At 34.1% G+C, this 26,884-nt stretch overlaps 1 protein-coding gene across 1 annotated transcript in view; it reads right to left on the bottom strand.

Moving 5' to 3' along the window:
* Nucleotides 1-835: 835 nt before the first annotated feature.
* The window catches only part of LOC138707580 (protein SET-like), a 36,999-nt gene continuing 10,950 nt past the window's right edge, over nucleotides 836-26,884 (bottom strand). Inside the window, exons 3-7 of the mRNA XM_069837182.1 lie at nucleotides 3,931-4,007; nucleotides 3,577-3,746; nucleotides 3,299-3,393; nucleotides 1,885-2,036; nucleotides 836-983 (exon numbers count right to left, since the gene is read on the bottom strand). Coding sequence (XP_069693283.1) covers nucleotides 952-983; nucleotides 1,885-2,036; nucleotides 3,299-3,393; nucleotides 3,577-3,746; nucleotides 3,931-4,007 — 526 coding nt within the window. The 3' untranslated portion in view covers nucleotides 836-951. The remainder of the gene's footprint in view (nucleotides 984-1,884; nucleotides 2,037-3,298; nucleotides 3,394-3,576; nucleotides 3,747-3,930; nucleotides 4,008-26,884) is intronic.

The following is a 26,884-nucleotide window of genomic DNA, read 5'->3' as shown; positions in this document are numbered from 1 at the left end:
TAAAAGTGGGAGAAGAAATTGTTACCTACTGTCAGTCTCTTAATGAAGTAATATGAAATTATCAACACTGTAAGTAGCATACCATTTCAAACTGACCGATGTTATCTGGATCTTGACGAAGTTCAGCTGCCCCAGTATGTAAGTAATTATTAAATAATAACTTTTAACTGTTTCTAAGTAACACAATGTGGAGTAAAGATGGTTTTCGAAAGATTCAGAATGTTGGTGGCATGCTATTAATTGTCCATTATCATATTACATAAAAATAAACTTACATACATCAGAAAAAACACATAAAATGTAGCATGTTGAATCATAACAGGCAAGTGCTTTGCTCACAAATTTGCACCCAGAGCATGAGGAAGAATTTTTACCAGTGATGAACAAAATAGTGTTACTGTCTTTATCTTGTTTCAATCCAATACATATAAGGTGAAAGAAAAATTACAATTAACTTCGTAAGAAATTCACACAAATTTATACTGTATTATAGAGCATCAACATGATAATGGACAATTGCAAAATGGAATACAAAATTTAAAATTTGAATGGAACCCCCTGCTACCAGTATCAATTTTCTCATACCAAAAAGAAAGACCAATTAAGGGGAAACTATCTACAATTCTTTGCCATATCACACCCTCAACATTACTATGTTTAAATGGGATAAGAATGCAATAAACAACAGAAACGATAGTGTACAATCTGAGTCATCTGTTGTACACTGGTTGGCAGGCCAGCAGTCCAAACTCGCTTCTACAAGTTAAACATTTTCTGGAGCAACCAATTAAGGGAGGGAGAGGGACCACTGATACTTGATACAGAACCATCTTCATTTGTTTTTTTTTTTGTTTTGTTTTTTTTTCTGTTTTTTGTTGAACATACAATCACTTGTATCATCACTGACACCCAACCCTAGTCCTCACAAACTGTCCTTGTACGTACTGTGCTTCACTCATCACCGCCTTCTTCTCCTTCTTCACCTATTAACAAACAAAATAAACATAAACATTAATTACAAAGAGAGAGTGAGAGAAAGAGAATGTGTGTGTGTGTAGTCAGTCACTTCCTATTTTCAATAAATCACACAATGCAGAAAAAATAGTAACACCCATAAAAGAAATGACCATAACTTCAAATACTGGTGGCATCTTCTTATCTTCCGTATCTTCAGAATAAAATTATTTTCAATGAAATAAGTATTCTTATATAAAGCTGCAAGAACGGCTAACAATCGCTTAACATATATCGATGTTCATTTGTTTCATTGATTGGCGACTCAAAATATGGCTTTGATTGTGGCAATGTCTACTCAATTTCAGCTATTTATTAATTTAATTCGTTAAAACAGCAGTGACTGTAATTGCCAACATTAGAACAAGATCATCAAATCTCGACTTACCAAAGTCAAAGTCTCAGAAGTACTGTCTATGAATAGAACTTTTAACGAAGTTAAACTTTACTACGAAAGTCTACTTTGGGAAGTCTTCATCCAAAGTCTCGTTTATGAATACGGCCCTAAGTACCATTTCACAGAATCCTCTACATCGAATTTGGAGAAAGAAAAGCTTGACCACCAACCCAAGCCAAAACTCAAATTACACCCATTCTAGTCAAATCGTAAAATAATGAGTTACAGTCACAAGGTCATGAGGTCATGTATACCCGATTATTTTTCCTACATTCCAAGAATTGTAAATCAACCATTAAAAAAGAAAACATTATGTAACAGCTTTAGTATGAACCGCACGCACGCACACAAACACTCAAAGAGGAGTTGAGAACAGGTGAACAACATGCAATAAACGATGATCCTCATATGAATTCATTTCTGAAATATCTAATATAATAATTTGGAAATAAATGCAAAATGTGTATACTAACCTTCGTCATCACCTTCCTCTACAACCTCTTCACCTTCATCTTCATCCTCTTCAACCATTACTTCATCATCATCTCCTTCTTCACCCTCTACATCCTCCTCCTCTTCAACTTCTTCTACCACAACTACTGAATCATCACCCTCTTCTTCTTCACTATTATGAAAACAAGTAATAATATAAGTGGTATGGTTCAATTGAACTATTGTACTTAGTAAGAATTAATCTGTATTGAAAAGTAACTCTGATATTGATGTACACAGACACAGCAAGTTTTCGTAATCTACTGAAGACAAGCAAATCCTATACCAAGTACTATTATCCCTTTTGCTCCTAAATTAGTAAAATAAAATGTATGAAAACTGTTATAAAGATGGAGATAATTATTGTAATTTAGATGCTCAAAACAACGTTTGAAGACAAATAACGTTTTTAAAGGCAGCATTTATTTTGTACTTCATGAAACTATGACCATGAGAACACGATTTTCCCAACCACAATCTTAATACAGTAAAACTTCATCTATACGTTTTTATTGGGCCTAAAGAAAATAAGGTGCAAGTAAAATGGCATTTAACAACATCTGAAATAGTATATGAAGACTATACCGGAAGAACGAGTGAAGTCAATTCTGTAAAATTTTCACAGGAGGCCATTTTGAACTTTATAATTATGCCATCTTTGGGTTTGTAATACATTACTCAAATGTGTAACACATTCTTCAAGAATGTAAAGTTATTTTTAGGAAATCTAACTGCTTGCTGGCTGATACATTACATTTCAAACTCCAATCCAAAACAATTTACGAAATTAATTTAATGAACAGTATGTACTTTATTCTTTCCATGTGATCTTCATTTAATAACGTGATTATTTTACAAATTTTGTCAGTTATTTTGGACAGCTTACTTTTTGTTTGTTCCTAATGAATAAACCGTGCCCTCAAACTGTTATAATGTTCACGTCCTTATATTTTCATGGCAAACCCAATGATAAAAGCAAATGTATAATGTTTTGTATCTCCTGAGGTTTAAGATAAGACTTTTTTAGTTGATCATTTAATGATGCTGTATCAGCTACTCTATTTAGCGTCGATTGAATTGGCGATAGCGAAATGAGGCCAAGGATTCGCCATAGAATACCTGACATTTGCCTTACAGTTGAAGAAAAACCTCAGAAAAAACCCCCAACAAGGAATTGAACCCATATCCAAGTGCAACTCCGCATCAATAGGCAAATTCCTCCACCCACTGATCTATGCTGGTGATTTAAGATACTATCATATATGTGTACAAAAGGATTGAGCGAAATATATCCAAAATAAATTAACATGGAAAGTACAGGAATTATGCCGGGACCTCAGAAACAAATGAATAACTGTGAAAAACATATAAAAGAGTATTACTGTACAAGTTTACCTTGCATCATCCTCCCCTTCGACGCCATTCTCTACTTCAATATCAGGCACCAAGTAATACTGTAGTGGGTTGGGCCACATGTCATCCTTGATGACCTGATGAAGGAAAATCAAACAATACAATTAAAAATACAATTTGAATTTTAGTGATTTAATCCCATTACAATTCAAAATGAAGATATATAAATATGTAAGTGAAAATATGTGCAAACCTCTACAACAGCAACTCCTTGACAAATCATGCAAAAAGAGCCTAATACTACCTAAAATGTTCATTACCTCCGCAATGTCATCTGCTGATGGATCCCCATGATCTGTAAACCAGTTGAAGAATGTCTTTTGCTCCATAACTCGTTTTCTTCCTTTCCCAACGTTCTTATCTTTCCCTTTTTTTGTCAAGTCATTACCCTCCTTCCATCGAATGGGAGTGCTCTGAGAAGCAGGATCTCCTGAAACAATTTTGTTCAAATGAAAAAAGTAACATGAACAATATACCTAAATCTATCTCCTTAATGCCAAATTAAGTGTAAAAATCAGTATAAAATTCAGAATGAATCCAGCTAAATAATAAAGTGAGTCATAATTTCAGTAAATATTCAATGAACTAAAATGTGACAATAGAAAAAGACTTACCAGATGACCCCAAGTGAAATTCTTTGGTGAGTACATCATTTTCGAAGTATGGGTTCTCTTCAAAATGGAAGTTAATTCTGAAACAAATTGATACATTTTTTAACTAAACAAAAAATGGATTAGAATTTTTTCAATAATTTTCTCAACATAAATATGCAGATGAATGCCTAAATTTGCGCCACTTGTAGTGAATTTAATTTTCCCGGATGCTCCTGAAGAAATGTGAATATTACTTCCAAGGAGCAAAACAAAAATATAACAATGAAACATCTACACCAGTGATTGGCAGGATCAGTGCTCTGTGACATCAGTACTCAGAGCAACTGTACTCTCTTTTAAGAACATCAGCACCTAGAGCTCTAAGTGGCGAAGAATATCTCATAAGCTTCAATTGAACTCTACAGTGATGTCCTATACATCCGATTTCATATGATACATACTTTAATTCTTCAAGATTATTACATACTGAATGCAGAATTCATATGGGCACAAAATGAAATTACTGTAGCAACTGCAATACAAAAAAACACTCAAGGGGAGGCAGAGGTGAATATTTCAAAATCCACAAAATTTATCAGATTTATTTGAAATTGATCAAGGATACTAAGTATGTTATTAGTAATGGACATACCAAGTTTCAACTTTCTAAGTACAATAGTTCTGTAAATATTAATAGTTTTATAAAACTTTATATCATTTGATATAAAATGCTCCATGCACCATATTGCAAGAAATTTTCAATATTTCTTTTTATTTATATGTTCAGAGAAGGTATATAAATAATGATAAGTATTAGTTTATTATGGGAATAATATAGTAATATAGTTATCTTGGTTTTAATTTCATACTTTTAAGGGCACAAAATCAAAAACTAACATCGGAATATCAAAATAAAGATAATAAAAATGGAAAAAACCAAATTTTCATTTTTTCTTCAGTTTTGTTCGAAAATTTCACCTCTGCCTCCCCTAACTTGTCTTTCAGTTGTTGTATTGCACTTGCCGATCATCTCACTTACATTTGTCATATTCAGTGGCATGACATTCTGAATAATGCTTTAAATTTAACAAATTAAACAATCTGTCATTGCCCCCATACTACCACAGTGTAAATAAATACTCCCACACTGATAATAATAATGTTTATATGTTAAGAGTCTTCTCTGTCAAATAGTTTACACTCACTTCAATATATAGTCAAATTACCACGTATAAATAAAATCACACTTTAACAATTCTCACGCACTAATTTTTATACAACTGTACTAGCTTGCCGCTGCGCAACTGCTGTGTTCCTCTTCAGGTGCTCATCTAGCCTGACCTTGCTCTGACGTCACAAATGCAAAACCTGCTGACCACTGATCTACACCAAATGCAGTTAATCAGTTAGGTAAGTCATGCTGGTTTGATTTCATACTGATACTAGTTCCTACTGTGTGAAATATTAAGCACCTCAGACTCTATTTCACTTCATTTTCAAATTACTGTTACATAAGTAGCTATAAATAACTGCTGCATAGAACAGGTAAGCCATTTTAATTATTTGGGAAGTGATGTTGGCTTTGATAAAGAATATGACATGGACAATAAAATATGTAATTTTCAAAGAGTATGTGGAACAATTAATAGAACATTTAGAAACAAAATACGTAAAGAAACAAAATTAAAGTTTTATAAAGTCATGGCTGTACCTACGCTGGCATACGGAAGTGAGATTTGGACATTAACCAACAAGCAACAAAGCAAAATACAGACAGAAATGTGAAGGGATGTACTAAGAGAGACTTAATAACAAATGAAAACATAAGAGAAGAGTTAGAAAATTTTAATATAAATGAAAGATTAAAAGATTTTAAACAAAATTGTAAAGAACATGTCGATAGAATGCCAGATACCAGACTTACTAAACAAATAATGCAATATCATCCTAAAGGAAGAAGATCGGTGGGCAGACCTAGGAAACGATGGCTGGAGGACTTTGAAGACGGAACAGGCATTTGATTGCCTATACCATACAAAACATATTAAAAGTGTAATAAAGCAGAATGAATTGTGTTTTCCCTTTGGATCAAGGTGTGAAATGGAGAGAAAGAGGTTAAGTTCTATACTTAAAATGACTAGCTTTATACCTCGATACTGCATTCCACTTTTGGATGGTACTTTAGCACACTTTGTATAGTCTATCAATATCACGAAGGAAAAAGCATTAGAGTAACATTATTAAACTGCTGCATATAAGTAGAGAAATCATTCCAAAATTGGACTGTGATGCTCATATCACCAAATTATTTTCTGTCCTCTTTTACACGAGCGACAAGAAGTCATGGTTAACTAAGGAGATAAAGTATAGCACTAATTTTAACAAGGGAAACGGTTAATGAATTCGTATTTGAAACCTGCCCTCTAACTGCGCACATACATCTCCACAGCACATAGGAAAACGTATTCGAAATATCACAAAGGTAACATCTCACAAGACAGGGAATGGGATTATCTTATGTTCACCTAGGCATACTTGCAGTGAGAAAAAAAAAAACACAAAAAAAAAACACACACTCAGTTTTTTAATCAACAATATTTTCAGACTTCACCGAGGTCAGGGGAAAGAAATGTATATGAAGAAGATATCACTAAGCGGTAATTTTAATGTTTCAAACTAGCTCAAGATGTTGCAATTCAAAGAGTTTGACCGAATTAAAAATATAAAAATAAGAAAATTTGTTTAGTTTTCCTATGCAAGAGGATACTACAAAAATCAGCATATGATTATTTACAAGCTACAAAAATCTACTCGCTCATTATATTTCTGATAATGCTCAGAGTGACTTGGAAACAGAACCAGGCACACAAATCATTTAATGGAAAGAAGTACACAGGAACAGCGTCCATCCAAACTAATCAATGCTTCTACATGATGTCTACCATGTATATGGAGTTCTCTCAAAACTGTTCACTGTTCTGCAAGAACTGACAAAACTCTTTGGCCATAGCCAGCAACAATAAAACAGAAAATATTACTGTCAAAATTTCAAAATCTGGGCAAATACGCAAAACTAAATAAATAAAATAAATAAATAATAAAGGAAGGTATCAAGAAGCATTCAGTACATTCATGGAAAATAAGTGAGCCCTACTTTTGGATTCTTGCCCTGCATAGAACCATGCTTGTTTAGAAGTCATCTGGACCAGAATAACCATTGAACTTTTTCAAGTTCCTCCCAGCACTAGGAGGTAAAATACGACCTCTAGACAAATTATTTTTCGTTAATGAAAATCACATTAGCAGCAACTCAATCAATCTTTCTAAGTATATGCCCTTCTTTCTTAATGCACAATTCCAAGTATGTTTTCACATCTTACACTTTATATAAAAAGCTAATTTTTTTATGCAGAAGAGCTCTACCTATTTTTGCAGTTCAACATGAGGTTTCAACATGAGTTCATTAACACATCCCTTGTAAGTATGGAAAATGTATATAATTTGGTTAAAAAGCATACCATAACAGTGAAAGAGCATGTTACAAAGAGAGGTGAAAAACGTACATCACAATAGCTGATATTGTATGACCTAAAAGTAAGTTAAATATTTAATCACTTCCAATAGAACATACTGGGTGATCCAAATATCTTCTGACTAGAGCTGTGGTAGGAACTGACTTAGTCGATAAGGCAATGCCTATAGCCTGACGGGGAAATGGACAGGAGGGGTTAAATGGTTTTGACCCAACTCTATCCGAGTGTTGTTTGAACAGTGCAAGCAACTACACGCGTACATTCTGCTAAGAATAAACGGGAAATAATATGTCTAATTATTCTAGTACACATCAGGCGTTTATTTACTATTCTTCTGTCCATACAGAATGTGGTTCTGCTGTCAGGAGATTTCAAGAGAAATTCCCAGGTGATAAGTTCCAAGTCGAGATATGATTCTTAAATCAGTTAATAAATTTCGAGAAATGAGAACTGCTCAAGATAAGAAGAGAAGGTGACATACAGTGCTCACATAAGAAACTTTTGATGGCAATGGACAATGCCTGGAAAATTCCCCTAAGAAATCTCTTAGCCATCTTTCTCAGCAAATGGGAATTTTTTATGGTTCTGTACAAAGGGCTACGAAGTTACTCAAGTTAAAATCCTATAAATATACCATGGTGCAAGAACGTAAACCAGGTGATCCTGCATTTCAGATTAGATTTTGTGAATGGGTTTCGAATAAAGTGCATGACAGAGAAATTTTCTAAGCATATGCCAGAAATGTGTGGGAAATGAAGGTTCCAGCATCTCCTTGCATGACATGGCTGAGTACATAACTTTTGAAGTGCATTAGAATTTACTAGACAGTCACTCTAGCATAACAAGTAACCACTGAACCATGGACTCATACTGCCCAGCTGGTGAGAAGCGACAGCTTATTGGCTGATATGATTCCTGCCACAGCTCTGGTCAGACAATAATTGGATGACCCAGTATGTATGTATTACCAAACATTTTCCAGATCTAAGTTTCTACAAACATCTGAGCACGAAGTGAATATGTGAGATGTGATTCTGAAATTTATGTCAAATTCACGATTAATTATTTACCTCCTAGTATGAGTTGCAGTAACACCAGCATTAGATCTATACAGATTAAAATGAAACAAACTTAAGAGGTTAATAATTTGTTTATTTTACAAGTATGTAATTGAGGCATTCCTAGGAATAACTCAACTTACGTCCGCCACCCCCACAACTTATACTGAATCCTTATCTCCTTCCTGAGAAAATATTATTTCCTTCCAAACACAGCAACCTCTAAAAACATTTAAATGATGTCGCTCTACACAATATTGTTATACCAGATCTGAATTATTTGTTGTTCTGTATCCCACATTCAAGACTTTGTAGTTAAGTTCTTGTTCCAGTGAATGCCTCAATTGAAGAAGCCACCTCTCGTATTTTGAATATAATGGTGACTTTCGTCTATTTAGATAAAAGACATTACCATTATCAGAATACAAAAATCACTATACCTAACACATTAAAGAAATAAACCAGTCAATCTTTCTTCCTAGGCACTCATTTTTTTAAATTCTAGTTCGCATTCATCTGTAACGACCACTTTTGTATGTTCTTACAGAGAAAAAGATACGAGAATAGACGATAAACAACCAAGATAAAATTTCTATGGAAGATGGAAAGAGTATACGGCGATAAAATTCGAGAGACAATCAATTATAAATAACAAATGCTGATATTTAAATCAAAGTCTTCCTTCTCAATATTATTACTTAACCACCCCCTTCTACAGACTTACACTATTCTCCATACAACTCAAGACTGTTTACCACATTGCACCTCTCGGCATAAAAGAACATAGTCTGTTATATTTTACCGTTTATTTTTTGTTTTCAAATAAACAACTTCAAGAAATAATGTACTCTATATTAAATAAATTACACCTTTAATTTTCAATATATAAGATGATAGCATTCATAAGCCACTACTCGTTAACAGTTACATTTGACAGCTGCCTCTAGAGTGACATCAGACAGAAAGGAAGGTATAACAGCATGTCCCACAGTTATGGTAGTGTGAAGCAGGTCAAAATGCTGTGGTCAAACATAAAAGTGGTAAGATCTGAAGAGTGGAGAGAAGGCCACTGTTTTATAGGTTTTAATACTTTCCTCAAACGTCAATGAGACAGCTATTGTCTTGTTCTCACCTCACAGTAAGGCAACAAATAAGGGTAAATATCCTTTAAGGAATACAATAAAAGAATGTTTTTCGTAAACTCCAGTTCAGTTGTTTTACGTCCCTTGCAATCAGCAGGTATACATTGGTCCCATCAAGTTAAAGTTATTTTTGGTTTACATATTATGGGTTATATACCTTTTGTTCCATGTACCATCTAACCCAAGAATTTTGTGGAACCAGTTACAGCTGAATGAGAGGTAATACCTTATTATTAAGAGTTCTATTCGTATTGAGAAAACTAAAGAGTTGTATCTCAACTGGTATTCTTAGAATTGTATATTTTTCACTACTTCAGTGTCATATAAATTATGGGATACATATATGGAAGCATGGCACAGATGTTACTTTAACTCAAGTTTGAATGTATGTTTTATTAATGGGATTAAATTTTTTAGTAAGTTGCCTGTATCAGAAAGCTGCCAGACAGAATTTTAAATGGGTTATACATGAATGGCTAATTGTAAGACCTTTCTATAATATTAATGAATTTATTGAATATATAACTGACGATGTCATTTTCAGTTTCTCATGTGCTGATCTCTGGTAAACGAATTATTATTATTATTATTATTATTATTATTATTATTCCGAGAGTATTTACTTCTGTTATGCATAGATAAAATATCTGTTATTGCCCTACCGAAAATAGTAACTATGGTTTATATTAATGAATTTATTGATTGAGAGATGGATGCATCTTTTTGAATATATAACTGACGATGTCATTTTCAGTTTCTCATGTACTGATCTCTGGTAAACAAATTATTATTATTATTGTTCCGAGAGTATTTACTTCTGTTATGCATAGATAATAAATATCTGTTATTGCACTACCGAAAATAGTAACTATGGTTTATCAAGGGGGGAAAAAAAGATGTTATCTGAAGCGGCCCTTTGGTTGGGATGAACGAGGCTCTACTGTAATATATTTCTCCAACACCCCAAAAGGTGCTGAGGGGAAGTCACTATGTAGATAGATGCTGTGAATCAATTACTGTACTTTCCTTGAGCATAGTGATACAAACTACACTGTTTGTGTGTGAGGTTTCTTCCTAGAGCTGGATAGATAATACTCAATGCGTTGTAGGGGAGGGTGTCTTTGGATACTACTCTCTCACAATATGGGTTTCCATGACCGTGGTCAGTACAATGCAAGGTAACTGCAGAGAACATCACAGTAGAAGTACAAACCAAGAGACAAACACCTAGTCTAGTGGAACAGAGATAAATCTTCACCCATGCTTGGAACTGAACCACAGTCTGCTTGATTAGGAAGTGGAATACTATCCATTAAGGGACTTACATGAATGCATACATTATTATAAATCTACAACATTATAATAAAGCATTTAGGAATATTTTAACTTCAGGCATAATTTTTAAGTGCACAATTTTGTCTAAAAAAAATATGTTTTATTTAACGATGCTCGCAACTGCAGAGTTTATATCAGCATCGCCGGATGTGCTGGAATTTTGTCCCGCAGGAGTTCTTTTACATGCCAGTAAATCTACTGCCATGAGCCTGTCGCATTTAAGCACACTTAAATGCCATCGACCTGGCCCGGGATCAAACCAGCAACCTTGGGCATAGAAGGCCAGCGCTATATCAACTTGCCAACCAGGTCGACAATTTTCTCTATATCCACTGCATGATATGCACATTTTAGCTATCAGGTGAACCTAAAGCCAGCATTCCCCAAATTATGGATTTGCCACAGTGATAAAGTTCACTGACCACCCACCAAGGCCCTCAGTCCGTAAGGTTACTATCTCTGGGGTGAATGAAAAAGTTCACAAAGAAAAAGTAAACACAAGAGATGAATTGGTCGTTCACATCATGAATAGTGCTGTTCTCATAAAAGAACGCCAAGGTAGCCCCTCATATAAGCCTGCCATCGGTCCCTATTCTGAGCAAGATTAATCCAGCCTCTACCATCATATCCCACCTTCCTCATAGCTACACACACTATTGCCAAGAGAGATCAAAATGTGCAATTGAAGTTGGTGATGAAATTCTGCAACAATTATTTTGTACTCTTGCAATTTATTGATATCACTTAAATTATCATTAAGTAATTTGCCTTTCATTCAAACATAACTTTTGTAATCTTTTCAATCTGTCCATAAATGCGATCAATATCAAATATGTCATTTGTCTTGCCTTCATAACTTTTGTAAGCTTTTTATGAATTAACATTCAAACAGCTGCATCTCCACACCCATTGAAAATTGGACGCATGTTTATATGAACGACCTCATAAAAGTTGACTATTATCCTGAAACACCCTGTGTACATAACCACGCACACACTGTTGGAACACTTCCATAACTAGTGTATTTCAGTGTATCTAAAAATAGTTACGTATTTACGTTGTAGGGTTAACCAAAGGCTGCCCATTTGAAGTAGGTTGCAATGACAGTGTGTTGGAGAAATTCGTTGTAACAAAGTTTTTTTTTATTTAAATGTGACACCCTATATTTCATTCCACATATCTCTTGCATTCCTCATCCTGATTCAAATGATATAAGCATGAAGTACTGTAGGTTTGTATTCAGGTCATTAATAAAAGAAAAATAATTTAAAGATTTGTAAATGTTTAACTATTTCATGGAAAAATATCCTTGAAAAGTTAAATTTCAATATAAATAATAGATAGGCCATGAAGTTCATATACCAACAAAAGAAAGTTTCCACAGCAACTGACTGTTACGAAAGACTGTGCAACACGTTTTCAAGTAATGAATATCTGGACATGATCCTTATTCAGAGGCAGTGCAGGAAAAATTCACAGAACAGTTGTACACTGTACTTGAATGTTATACAGAATGAAGACAGCCTTCCAAAAATACTTTCCCTCAGGCATAACTAAAAAAAGTGTTGATAAAAATTACCAAATAACAACCAGGACATAAGTGATCTGTGATGATAAATTCAGTAACAGTGCTGGCGCGTGTTATCTGGTTTGTCCAAAAAGTTCTGTACATCCAATTTTGATCTTAGAGATACAGATGAGAAATGTTTTAATTTAAATTTTGAAATAATGATTAAAATAGATGATAATCCCTGTTTCCTATCTAGAGTTTTATGGGCAGATGAAGCAGAATTTCATAGCAATGGAGTAGTGAATCTATATAATGCACACTACTGGGCTGTAGAAAATCCCCATTGAGTGCAAGAGACCATCATCTTATCAAAGAACATTAATGGCCACCATATAGCTACAGTTTCTTTAAAATTGTAATCAGAACTACCTGTAACAGACAGACTTCAAATGTTCCTTCAGCAGGATGGTGTGCAAGCGAACAATGCAGCAGTTACTTGTGAATATCAGAACAAAGAATTCCAACAAAGATGGAGTGGAACCAATGGACCAATAAAGGTACAGTCACACATCGCTACTTTTGCAGCGATACAGTACAAAAAACTGCACAACTCTTGTACTGTGACGTGTGAACAACGGTGCAACCCGAAAAGTAGCGGCTGCCGAACCTGCTGCCCGCTACTTTTCCATGCTGCGCGCAGCTTAAAAGTAGCGACATGTGAACAGGGTTCTCAGGGTTGCAGCTGCAGCATTTTTGATATCGGCTTTGTTGAAACTTTTGCAGCGGCTGCAACCAGTGTTACCACCCAAATGTGCCAATGATACTTTTATTGTTTGGATATATTTTAATGTTAAATGTGATGAAAATAAATTATTTGTAACAGTTATTAAATACACAACACAGTCTGAGCATAATTGCTGACGATATAATTAATTTTTTTAATTTTCCATAGCATAGTTCCAAACAGGAGGGTTGCCAACATTGATTACGTGAATATACTGTTGGTTATCATTTAAGTAAATAGGCATTTTTAAAAGCTTTATAGTAAAAATAATGTCAATTTCTGAATACTAGATACGACAGAAAAGCAAATAATAGATAAGGAAGCTTTCGCATGAGTTTCTTAATAATGCGAACATAACCACAAAATGTATATTGAGAAGTCAACATGGAGATGGAAACCTGCAGCATGACTGCGGCTGCAAAAGTAGCGATGTGTGACCGTACCATAAGATGGTTAACACACTCCAGATATCATACCACTAGCTTTTTTTTTTTTTTACAGGTATACTTAAAATCAGATGTCTATGATATAGAGCCAGAAAATGTACTCTAAAAACATGATTTTGGAGGTATGTAGACATATTCCTTCCCAAGTACTATGTAATGTCACAAAAGTGCACACAAAAAAGAATTTTGAAAGGGGTATTGCAGAAGAGGAGAAGCAACTTAAATATTTGTATTTGTACTGGAATTTACGTTCTCAAATATAAATGAAATAGTTAAAATGCACACATGACCTTTAAATTGTGTTTGTTTTGTTAATGAATGAATACAAAGCTATAGCACTTTATACAGCATACAAGTTGAATCAGAATTAATCCAATGCACGTGGCATTTATAGAACCTGGAGGTTTATTGCCACCCTCACACAAGCCCACCATTGGTCCCTATCCTGAGCAAGATTAATCCAGTCTCTAACATCATATCCCACCTCCCTAAAATCCATTTTAATATTATTCTCCCATCTATGTCTCGGACACCCGAAAGGTCTTTTTCCTCTCAGATCTTCCAACTAACACTTCATATGTATTTCTGAATTCACCCATATGTGCTACATGCCCTGCCTATCTCAAACGTCACGATTTAATGTTCCTAATTACAGTATAACTTCTATCCATGGTAATGAAGTAGACTGAATGGTTAATTGAAAAAATCGGATAATCTGTATCATAAAATAGTTTCACAAACTAAATGCGTAAGATTTACATTTTAGTAATTTCCTCCTTGGTCTTTTGTTTTACATGATAGGTATGGATAAAAAATTCAGTCATTGAAGTCTGATTGTCAACGACACTTTTAAGGGCCAAGAAAACTCTCTGTGATAGCTATCTGTGGAATGATAGCAATAGTAGAGATCTTGTATTCTGATGTGAGATGAGCTACAGGTTCTCCTTCCTCAAACAGCTCAACTGTTTGTAATTTTTCGAAAATAATTAGCACATAAGTTGTCTTTTGATACTGTGAAGACATTTTGCACAGAAGTTATACAGTACAGCAACTCGAACAGCAGGACAAGGACTGAATGGTGCACGGACTTTGAAATTGTGTGGAAATATTTTGGGGTCATTTCTTTGGAAGCAGGTAGTGACTATTTTACAAGTTGGGAAAACACCCTCCAACAAGTAATTGTTTCTGCTGCCGGCATCAGCAGTATTCCTATTACTTACTGATTAACAGTAAAGGCTTGTAATAACTGTCTCTAGAAAAAGAATACACGTAATAAAATGCTTAAATGCTTCATTTTTTGCACCAAAAAAAAAAAAAAGGTAGAAAAACAGTCTGATAATCTGATGATTGATCAATAGGGTAATAGATAATTAGGGTTCTACTGTATGTTAGGTGAAGACTACAATGCATGCAGTTCTGCATTGTGTAACCTAATTCTCCTGTAACTTCATCCCTCCTAGCCCCAAATACTTTCCTAAGCACCTTATTCTCGAATATCCTTAGCCTCTGTTCCTCTATCAAAGTGAAAATCCAAGTTTCACAACCATACAGAACAAATGGTAATATAACTGTTTCATAAATTCGAACTTTCAGTTTTTTGAAAGCAGACTAGATGATAAAAGCTTCTCAACCGAATAATACCAGGCATTTCCCATATTTATTCTGTATTTAATTTCCTGTAGAGTGTCATTTATATTCACTACTATTTCTGGAAAATATTTGAATTTTTTCACCTTTTCAAAGAACAAAATTTCCAATTGTTATATTTCCATTTCGTATTATTTTCTGGCCATGAGACAATCATATACTTTGTCTTTTCCGGATTAACTTCCAAACCTATTTCGTTACTTGCTTAAAGTAAAATTCTCCCGTTTTCCCCCAATAGTTTGTGGATTATTTCCTAACATATTCCTCTGTTTTCTTGGACTTTCCTAATGGCATATTCCAGAGGTAAGTTAAAAAGTAGAGGTCAATGCACGTGACTTCCATGGCAAACCCCTAATTTGGAGAATGTGGGACTTAGATGTGTCACCCAATGGCTAAAATTTGCAGGGGCACATTCATGCTGGGAGAACATGCCCATCCTTCTACCCAAGAAACCTTTTGCAACAACACTGGAAGCTTCTTTGTCCTAAGACACTTCAGAAGAGTGACATATATTAGACACAGTCAATAGTACACAGTCATTTATCATTCCCTCATAACATTTGTAAGGCTTGTAAGGTGTAATATTCGAACAACTACATCTCCACACCCACTGAAAACTGGACATATGTTTATAATAACTTTTTACTTAGAATAGTCCATACTACCATTCAGGGTTGCCAGACTGATCGCCCAAAACATTTCCAGAGGTCGCACGCACGCACACACATACACAAACCCGAACTATTTGTATGTTTGTAATAACTCTGCACACCAAACAAATTTTTCGCGTTTATTAACTGAGAGTTGTGTATGGGTATTAGTAGAGTAGCTAAGGCTGAACGAAATGCTGGAATGTCATAATGAAAATTGAATTCAGTAATTTTATTGTGATATGTTATTTATTTGTATCAATAAACAATACCAGGAGAAAACTTATATGAAAAAATAAATTCTTCAAGTAACCCTCATACACATAACCTATAACATCACTGACGTAATTATTGTAATCAAGATCCTCACTATCAACCTCATGATTCTGATTTGAGGAGCTACCATCAATACCAGAACCATGTGTATTATATATATATATATATATATATATATATATATATATATAAGCAGTAAACATGTCCAACATTTCTTCTGAGGGACTGAAAATTTTACAATATGCATTATGTACAGATAAATGTACTGTACTGGCGATGTGCACAAACTTCAGTTAAAAATGCAGTAACCACAGGTTACGAAAACGATGTTAAATACATAAAATGGTTCAAATCTAATTTCTGTACAGAATTCATAATCATCAGGTACTTAAACATGGTTAGCTGACACCTTGTTAAGCAGGGTGAAGCCTGTAATGGTATACTGTTTCTACAAAATGATGAAAGGAAAGGATCCATACTTTGACAAAGATAATAGTCAACATCTAAAAGCGACTGCACTTACTCCATTCTGCATCAAAACGAACTGCATGCTGTATTTCCACATTGCATTTGTTTGCCTTTGGGTTCTGTTATGTTTGTGGGTTACATTTCTTTGTTTTTTTTTTTATGCTGTTAAGTTAAAATCTTACAAAATGGAAAATTAAAGATGAAATTGATTACAGCCCAATGTGAGTTAAAATTAATTATTAGATTTAAATATATTATATAAAAAAGATGAAATATCCATAAAGGAAAAGGATGAAGATTAGTAGAATGTGTGTACTATCCAGGGCACCAAACATACCAGGGAATTATACAATATCCTATGATCCATCCATAACTTTTCTTCATTCACCCTGTGACGTACGAAAAGATATACAGTGGATGCTGCTTATTATGATCACTTATGAATGCTACTAATCTGATAATATTAACTGACTGATAACAATAACCGAAAAAAGTTGTTTTCTACTCTCCATACAAAACTGCAAGGCAGTATTATACAACCAATACTTAAGAAATCGTCCATTGTGTTGCCTTTCTTTTCACCACAAATACTCGTAATTACACGACAATACAATACTATCAATCGGTTCTTTGCAGTTTTACACCCTTTATGACTTTCATTCTTGAACAGATACGATAATAAAGTCCAGTATCGTCTGTATTGTAAAAACAAATCAGAGGAATTTCTCAAATTATATATGACCATTTCTCCTCTATTTTTCTGCCACAGAGAAATCAGCATCCTTCTGCTCTGCGTTCATTTGTACACCTTGTTTTCTCATTTCTTCCATCAGTGGAATCATTCTCCTGTTGCTACAAAATCGCCTTTACCCATTCTTAACAAATTCCTCCATTTTTTTTTTACAAGGAGTCCATCAACAAGAGATCTTTTTCACGAACACTGGTAAACCCATGGGAGTTTAGATGAGAAATGTATAACATGCTAAACCAGTTATAAATTATACAAGATGCTGGAGACTTTTATTTATCTGCTTTAGTTCTAGAATTAGATTATCTTTCTGCAGCATCAAAATGCCTTATTTCTCACACTTCAGATAATAAGAAAGGAGAGATAACACATCCTACTAAATACTAAACTTGGTAGTTTATTTCATTCAAAATTATGCAAACAGCTGTATCGAGCATATGAAATCGTTCAAATATACAGCGAAAACTCCATTTCCACAATTCCAGCTTTAATTATTTTGTGAGTTTCTGGTAAGTTGAAATTGTCCACTTGGTCCCATTTTCCTTACAGTTTGATTCCTGACAGTAATTTGCATTATTTTGATACAAACGTATAACATACTTGGAAAAGGACAATCATAGAGAAGGCAAAGACATGGAATGAGGTTAAAATGTTGGCAAGGAACAGAGTTAGATGGCAGTGTTTAACAGATACCCTATTTCCCTAATGGAGCGAAATGATATGTTACTGCTACTCCTACTACCATAAACGAGTATGTGACATTTACAAGAACCATCTTGTAAGTTGAAGGATAAAATATTACTAAAAAATGGAAAAATACTAACACATTTACACACGTATTTGTGTTGGACAATTTTAAGCATTTATTCATGGTTATCTTACACATAAGCAATTTTGAAGGCTTCCTTGCAATTGCAGATCCCATTCACATATGGGAGGGATCCTTGTCTGCCTCTACCATGCCAGAGATCATCGTTCAGATCTCTCTAAGTTTATTACAACATATTTATTTTCATTTTGGACCATAAACATCATTCACAATTTGTGATGGAACCCACTTTGATTGACACATTCTAGATAATGGCATGAACTTCAAACTTGGAGGAATTTTCTATTATACTTAACATTATGACTACCCACTAACTCTCACTGTCGAGCAGAATCCAAACTTGTGTTGCAACTACTTTTCTCACCAAGCAACTTTACTGTACGTCATATGCCAATGCATAATTAGCACTCATATCTTGTCAGATGCCATTATAGTTGTGTTAATATTTATTATATTTATTCCAATACCAAGTAAGTTTAAGACATCTGCAGTTTTGTGAACATACGTTACTTGGTGACTCCATAAAATCTAGTCTTATTGTGTATGATGCATGCAAGATGCACAGTTGCTTCATCAAATTCTTGCTGGAATTCCTCAGTCTGAGAACAGTAATAGAGATACGGTCTTACTAATAAATCGTGTATAGTTTTTATACGAGACTTATGCAGAGTTAGGACAGAAAACTTTACTAATAAACCATGCATAAGTGATGGATATATAAACAGTCTGTAACTATACAATGGGAATTACTTTGCAGTAGTTATATACACGAAACCCCTTGCTTAAGCGTTGTTTATAGAGAAAAAATGGCCGCCCCTCTAAAAGCTGTTCGTATCGACTGTCATTTTATGATGATGGTTGCCTTGTAACCACAGAAGAACAAACCAGTTAAGCACAGAATAATATTGCTATACCTCATACTCTCTGGCCAAAATATAGTGTGGTAATCGATCAGAGCCAGTCGTACTATCGATACTTAACACGGCACACTAGAGCATTCTACCAGATGCAATAGAGAACCTCAGATATTCTATTACCTTTCGTAATGAAATAATGACGAAAGTAAGACGTAGCTGTGTAACAGTTACACTGTTATATACGATGTATGTAGTGATTATTAGTAAGGAATTTACACACAACTTATAAACGAGCTACTCATTGTATAAGTATAAGACAGTTAAACATCTATATATAGAGTTTTTATTAGTAAGACTGATAATGTACAATGAAGGACAAAATAATTTAGTGACTCAAGTATTTTCTAAGTCAAAGAATGCCACATTGCATATGCTCCAAGCTGAAAATTTTGGTTCTTATGATAAGATATTCGCTTCACTTTCCTGCTTAATTATTAGTCTATGCTGAGAAGGAATTAATATTGTAGCCTCATATGAATTGCGTCACACATGTTGAAACTTTATCGCCTGCTCAACAATTGTCTCTCACTGTACTTTACTGTTACTTTAATAATGGTAGGAACTGTTAATGAAATTTCATGAATTTGTTGCTTTCTGGGGAGCTTAGGCGAAATTTTGTTTTGAATTAAATTCGACCAGTTATCCCCGTAAGATGTAATAGTAATAAAAAACATTCAATAATTCTATACTATACGAAAGATGCAGTTATTTTGGATGATAATTTCACCATACATTAGAAGGGAAAATTTATAAAATAAAATAAAAATGTTTTCATCTAAAGTAAGAAGTGTTGAATTTGAAACTTAGCAAAGCTTTCAAATAGGCTGAAGATAGTTTCTTAAGGGAAGGCATAGGTGAAATTACTAAATCTTACAGTTTTCATTTTTTTTCTCAAAGACCAAGGACACCAGAATAAAATTATGTGACACGTTTCCTTATTAAGATGAAATAAATGGCAGGAATTTTTTTCAACGTGATTTTCTTTAATTTTCGACGTGTGGAACCATTTATTTATTAATTAAAATTACAATATCTCCAAAACCATCAAAGCTAGATAAAAAAGATTTTGCACAATGTAACTGACATATAAAAGTAGCATGTGATAAAAATTTCAGCTCAATAGATTGAAAACTGTAAGATTTAGTAATTTCACCTATGCCTTCCCTTAAGAAAAGTAATAAAATTATGTCTCAACTTCACTAGTTCACAAGATTGCGGAATGTTTTATCTCTCATTTTTTTTTTTTTTTTTACTCTATGTGCATCTACCCTGCATTACTGGGTGATTTAACCAAGCAGAGTGTTTTCAGTGTGACAGTGTCAATGGGAAAATGCAATCAAGGTTTCTGGGATCCTGCAATAATGGAAAATCACTGCTATTTTCCTAATAGCAAGAATAAACTCAATCACGAGGGTTAACATATTAGAGGCAAACATCTATAAGGACTCTGGTGGTGTCTGGAAAAACTTCTCCTCTGTGATGTCATTTGTATGCACAACATGAAATTTATAACATTACAGGCAATGTTCTTGTTAGTACAATTATGCTATTAGGGTTACATAAAACACCAGCTTTTGTGTTTTGAATATTTTAATATATTTTAAACCATATTCCATAAAAAATGTAATTTTTGGAACAATTACATTCAGTTTCTTCAGGAAACTGCTAATTACTCTAAAGGAAGATTGGCATCTGCCCCCAAATGCCATTGTTATTTAAATGTGTGTGTTCAACTGTGTCAAATGATCTGAAATTTTCACTATGTGATTTGCATGGTAATTACACGATCAGCTTGGTAACATGGAATTTAGAAAAACTTCAGAAGAAACAATATCAGAAATAGTTCGTCAGTAAAAGCAAATGGTCACATTGACTCAGATTTCACCAAAGATGTTTTGACATTTAATGTATGAAAGATAAAACATGAAAGGGAATATGTGACATTTAGAATTGAAGTCAGAAAAGGCTAGTGGTCTACGTACTCAAATGAACTCTTAATATTTAAATATCCTTAACTGATACTAACTGCGAATTTCAACCAAAATTTGTTCACGAGATTTTACAGGGCAGTCCCAATGATTTTCCCGAAACCATTATTCCCAACGTCTGTTTTCCAGATTGTACTTTTTCCAAATCATTCTTTCCGAAACCACTTTCATAAAGTTATTCCTAAACTACACTTTTCCGAAAATAAATATTTCCATTAACCATTATTTCTGCATGGGAATTCATGGAAGTATAATAATACTTTGGCATAGTTAAGCAATGATTACATTACATTATATTTTGAGGTAATATGAGTTTTATTCAACTATTCACTTACAAAAAACAGATTCAAAGAGAGTCTACAATAGTTACACCTGAAAGGGGATGGGTTGAAATTGCTATTAAATAGATTTGTATATTATAAAACAAGATCTGAAATGAAGGGAAAATCTTATTGCGGATGCGACTTCGAACAAAGTAGTGTTCTGACCAGCAATGAGCTACTTCTTTGAGTCCCTGAGGATGAACTTTCACGTCATTCTCATAATCCAGACAGAGAAGAGGCAAAGCAAGTAAAACAAAATATCAAGCATGCAGTCCAAGACCATCCAGAACTTCTTCCAGCACAAATAAAGGGTAATTAACTATAACTATACTCTTTGTCAGGTCAAGAAAAAAGTAAAATATAATTAGGCCCACTTCTCTCTCTCTGCTCAGCGTGAGCTACACTCAATAATTCATAATTAGCTGGCAGCAAAATCCTGTGATGAAATGAAACTTATTTCCACAAGGCAAACATTAATCTATGATATGATGGGGAGAATTTAAAATAACACTCACTGCTGTCACTATGTCCAAATATACTACACTGGACTGAAGGTTCACAAACGTAAGCTAAATCAAATAATTAAGCACATTAAAAAAAAATGAAACAATAAGTATAAGGAACTATTAAAACAATTCATTCCTACTATTTTCATATCGAAAATATTTCCTAGCATTTTCTTACAGTGAATTTGTTTTATATTTTATCTACTCGAAAAGTTGGGGCCTACACATCGTTAAGGCTTTAATGTTGGTACGAAGATATTTGTAAATTCAAATTAAATGTGAAGGGTTCAGAGCCATAGTGGGCCAAGTGGCATTTATTAAAAACGGAGAAAGCAAGGATTAAAGTTACGTGAATACCATAGTTTAATGAAGACTCGCATATCATTTAGTTTTAATGCGCATACTTTATATTACTTGCTATATGTTTAATTGAATTATGGTATTCACTTAATTTTAAGCCTTGTTTTCTACGTTTTTGATATATGGTGCTTGGACCACTATGGCTCTGAACCCTTCATTTATTGTTTATGTTTATGCACTGAAATGTACCTATTTATTCAGTATTGTCCCAAAAGTTGAATTTGATGCTGTACCATATCTTCAAATTTGTTTTATATTGCAAATTGGAAATAGTATGTGCAACTAATTTCTTCCGTTCTATAACTTATATGGTGGGGAGTGAAATACAAAGGTTATGCTTTTCTTCCTTGACCAGAAGAAGAGTGTAAATCCATCCTGTTCTATAAATTTTTTGCCCAAATGGGAAAAATTTAAAGGAATCAAAGAGCAAGGAGACGTGATAAACTCCCAAAACCAACATAACTAGATCTGTTCGAGATGTATATTACTTCACTCATATTCAGAGGAATATAGCAGCTAATGAAGGCTGGTAATTATGTTTGGCAAAAAAAATTACAACTTTAATGAAAAGTCACAAATGGTTTGTAGATAGCATGTTCAAGGCTAATTCCTCTAAATCAGTGATGACCAACTCGTGCTCTTTGTGCAAGAGCAGTCTCCACTGCACACAAGCAGTTTGAGACAGCAGATCCAGAGATATTTCGAGGAATAGATAGGCTACTCTCACTAAGCACCTCTATCACCGATCCTTCCTCTCCAAATACGCTATGAGGCTACATACTCTCTACTCTTGAGAATGCTATTTAGACCTTACATTTACTAACCTTTATTGACTTCAGAAATAAAATGACGTGAAATCTGAAGTTAGATATATGGAAGATATGTTTTAATGAATTGAGAAACAGGTAAGGCATATAATTATTAATCTTTATTGCAGATATTGATGTATAGGTTTGGCACAATTTTAATAGCCGTTTCTTAAGTTTTCATAGAATATCTCTAAAACCAAATGTCCAATACAGTGTAAGATCTGAAAATTTTATCTGGGTTTATTTTTTCTATTGAAAGCCTTGCCTAGGTTTAATTCTTACATACATTTTAAATATAACAAACCACATTGATGACATCATAGATGAAGTATATGGACAACCAGGATCTATTTTTCGTAATTTCAGGGATATTTCAAGGATGAACATGTTTTAAAGTTACTTTGTAATATGTAGTTTAATACGTAAAAATTTGTAATTTATTTAAATTATGTGGACACCTGTATATATAAAAATATTAATTGCCGCATATAAAAACAAATTCAGAAGAGTTTCCTTTGATATAGGCTTAAGTAATTTAAGAAAATAAATATGGTATATGTGTTTCAATTAATAACAATTCTTATAATGCATTACTAAAGGAATTTCAATATACAGGCCTAACTTCAATTGATAGAAGATTGGTAGTTCAAAAATTATTCTTATACCAAATTGTTACTAGTGTAATTATTACTCGTATTAACTTTAGTTCCAAAGCAAATACATACTACAGCTAACATATCTGAACATTGGAAAGTAATTAAAATAAAGAAAAGTATTGCAGACGGAATGGTAATAATGTGAATTGAAATACAGAACAAGACAAATGAATACACAGTGATATTGTCTGTTTGAAAGCCAGTTTTCACACTATTTACTGACCGCGACTACACTGCCATTTGCCACCAAATGGTGCTACGAGAGGCCAGCTATTTGAGCAACTTATCTATGGATATCAAATGTTTCTATTTAAGAAACCTTACCTTACTTACAGCTGATGTTGAAAACGACCTCCTTTGGAACTCATACTCATTGTCTTCAACTGATCGTAAAATCCAGCAACAAATGCTTAATCTACTGCCATTGCCTCTATTCGAATGATTTCAATTTAAGCAATTTTGTGCCATTTTATACTGATGATTTAGACACTCAAATCTTGCACAAGATGTTTAAGTGATCTTGTTGGTGTGTGTTTTATACATTCACTTATCTCATCTACTTTGTGCTTGTTAAAACCCACAGTTTCAAAACTTGCTTCTTTTCAATAATGTTTCCGAATCTCTCATATTTTTCACAAACTTTCAAACACTTTCTCTACCCGGAACATTAGCATCAGGAGATTCAACTCGAACGTGTTTTTTGTCCTGCCAATTAACTCAATTTTAAGTAATGTATCACACAGAACACTACTTGTAAGGGATATTTCGTACAGAGTATTTCGATGTCGTCACAAAATACTCTAGGCCTATACACACTGAATTCTTCAATATTACTTATTATCTCATAAAGACTAACACCTAAACTAATTCGGAAAATGAGACAGACTCCAAGTAGATTGCAAGACATATTTATAACGAATTACAAATTAAGTACATAGAAGTGAACTGTAAACATGTATAATACATTATGCATGGCAAGTGATACCAGAATTAAAATATCTCTCCCACAGTAAGTGTATGGACATCTTGAGCGCACTTCCAAACAGGGGCAGTGGCATTTCCTCAAAGGTTAGAGCCCAGTTTAGGTGTGTGCGTATTAATCGAAAATTAGGGGCTAGAAAATATTGAGACTAGGACGCATGTTTATATGACATTTTTCCGATTAATACACACACACCTAAACTGGGCTCTAACCTCAGGGGAAATGCCGCTGCCCCTATTCAGAAGCACGCCCGACATCTTAATGTTTCCTAAAGGTATCCACTTGTCCATCCCGGTAAGAATCAAATCCGTATTCCATTCTTGAAACATCAACTTTCCCGTAGTTATTGTTTATTATTTGTCCCAAGTAAAATATGATTATTACTTTCATAGATCCACAATATTTAACAAAACCAATTTCCATTCGATTTCGGCAAATTAAAGTTACTACATTATTTTTAGCAATAAGCAACAACAGACTGTACTAGACATGTTCCCTCCTTAACAGATGACTAAGTTATGTCATCAATCACAAGCCACTGCTGCGTTTTGAAAAATACACGCGTGCACGCACAAAATAAAAAACATACACACAGGTATAGTAGAGGAGGCAAGCCCTATCCTGTGATCTTACCATGTACTGTGGCTGCATCACCAATGAGTATAGAGTGGGGAAGATAGGTTTTAGACTGAGATGGAATCCCATGTTTGTAGATCCGTGTAATGTTAACACTCATGAAATAAACCTGTTTCTGATAGCTAATCCTTTACCTTCTCGCACAACTCACATGCCATGACTCACCTTCTCGTCTATATATGCCTGCCATAGCATGGGATCTGGCTCCCAGACACAGGTCGAGCATCAGACAGTGAAACTACAATAGTGGACGCAGAATTGGCTTATGAAATATACCTTACAGCAGAGATGTCCAAAAGGTGATTCACGAATCACTGTGTAGTCACTATGCAACCTGCAATGTAACCCTCTCCATTCGCCCTTCTCCCCTGTAAGGCACCCTGATTGTCATAGCGTGTGCTTGATACAGTAAACAAGACAGTGGCGGGCGTACCAGACGTATAAGGTGGTTTACAAAAGTCTCTGTCCAAGCCTTCGATCTCCAAAAGAAGGAGATTTAATGTAGAGTGGGAACTAGAGTGTTATTGCTATGAAGATGGTGATAATATAAAATGTCTTCTATGTTCCAACATAATTTCCAGCATGTTTCTAGGGAATGTACAACGTCACTATGTTGCATGGCATTCTCAGTATGAGGAGTTGAAATGTATTATTGATTATTATAAATATTATTATATTAGCGTTATTATTATTATGGATATTCCCTCATTATTCCAAGAGTAGATCGGACAAAAGAATTGAGTAACCTGTTAAATAAGCATGCTCTGCATATTAACGTTTCTGCATCTGACATGACAGAAAAAGAAGACTAGTTACATTGTGTCATGGGAGATAGCAAAATGTCCCAAATCGTTTCAGTAAGGGGAGTATGTAAAAACATGCATGATTAAAGTTGCAGAAATTTTGTGCCCCAAAGAATTGCAACACTTTCGCAATTTACTCCTTTCTCGACAAACTGTTGCACGAAGAATTGAAATCATATCTAATGACATATCTAGGCAGATTTATGCTACATTCATAACTTTGTACATTTTTCTCTCGCTTGTGATGAAAGCAATGATTTAACAGATAGGCCTACAGCTGAGCGGTGTTGACAAAAAGCTTAATGTTGAGGAATATTTATCAGACCTGATTCCCTTAAAATGTAACACCACTGGAGAAGAAATATTCAATGACTTTTGCTCATGCATACATAAACATAATTTACAGTACTGATATTCGAAGCTAGTGTCCATAGCTACTGATGGAGCCCGTTCCATTGTTGCCGAGAAAAAGGGTTTAATTGGCAGACTAAAAGTGTTTCTTAATGAAAGAGGTGCATCAGATTTCTACATAGTACATTGCAATCTTCATCAAGAAGCGCTTTGTGAGA

The sequence above is a fragment of the Periplaneta americana genome, chromosome 10, assembly GCF_040183065.1.
Source record: "Periplaneta americana isolate PAMFEO1 chromosome 10, P.americana_PAMFEO1_priV1, whole genome shotgun sequence".
NCBI lineage: Eukaryota > Metazoa > Arthropoda > Insecta > Blattodea > Blattidae > Periplaneta > Periplaneta americana.
Note: the sequence above shows the minus strand (reverse complement) of the source record. Positions and strands in the feature narration are given on the sequence as shown.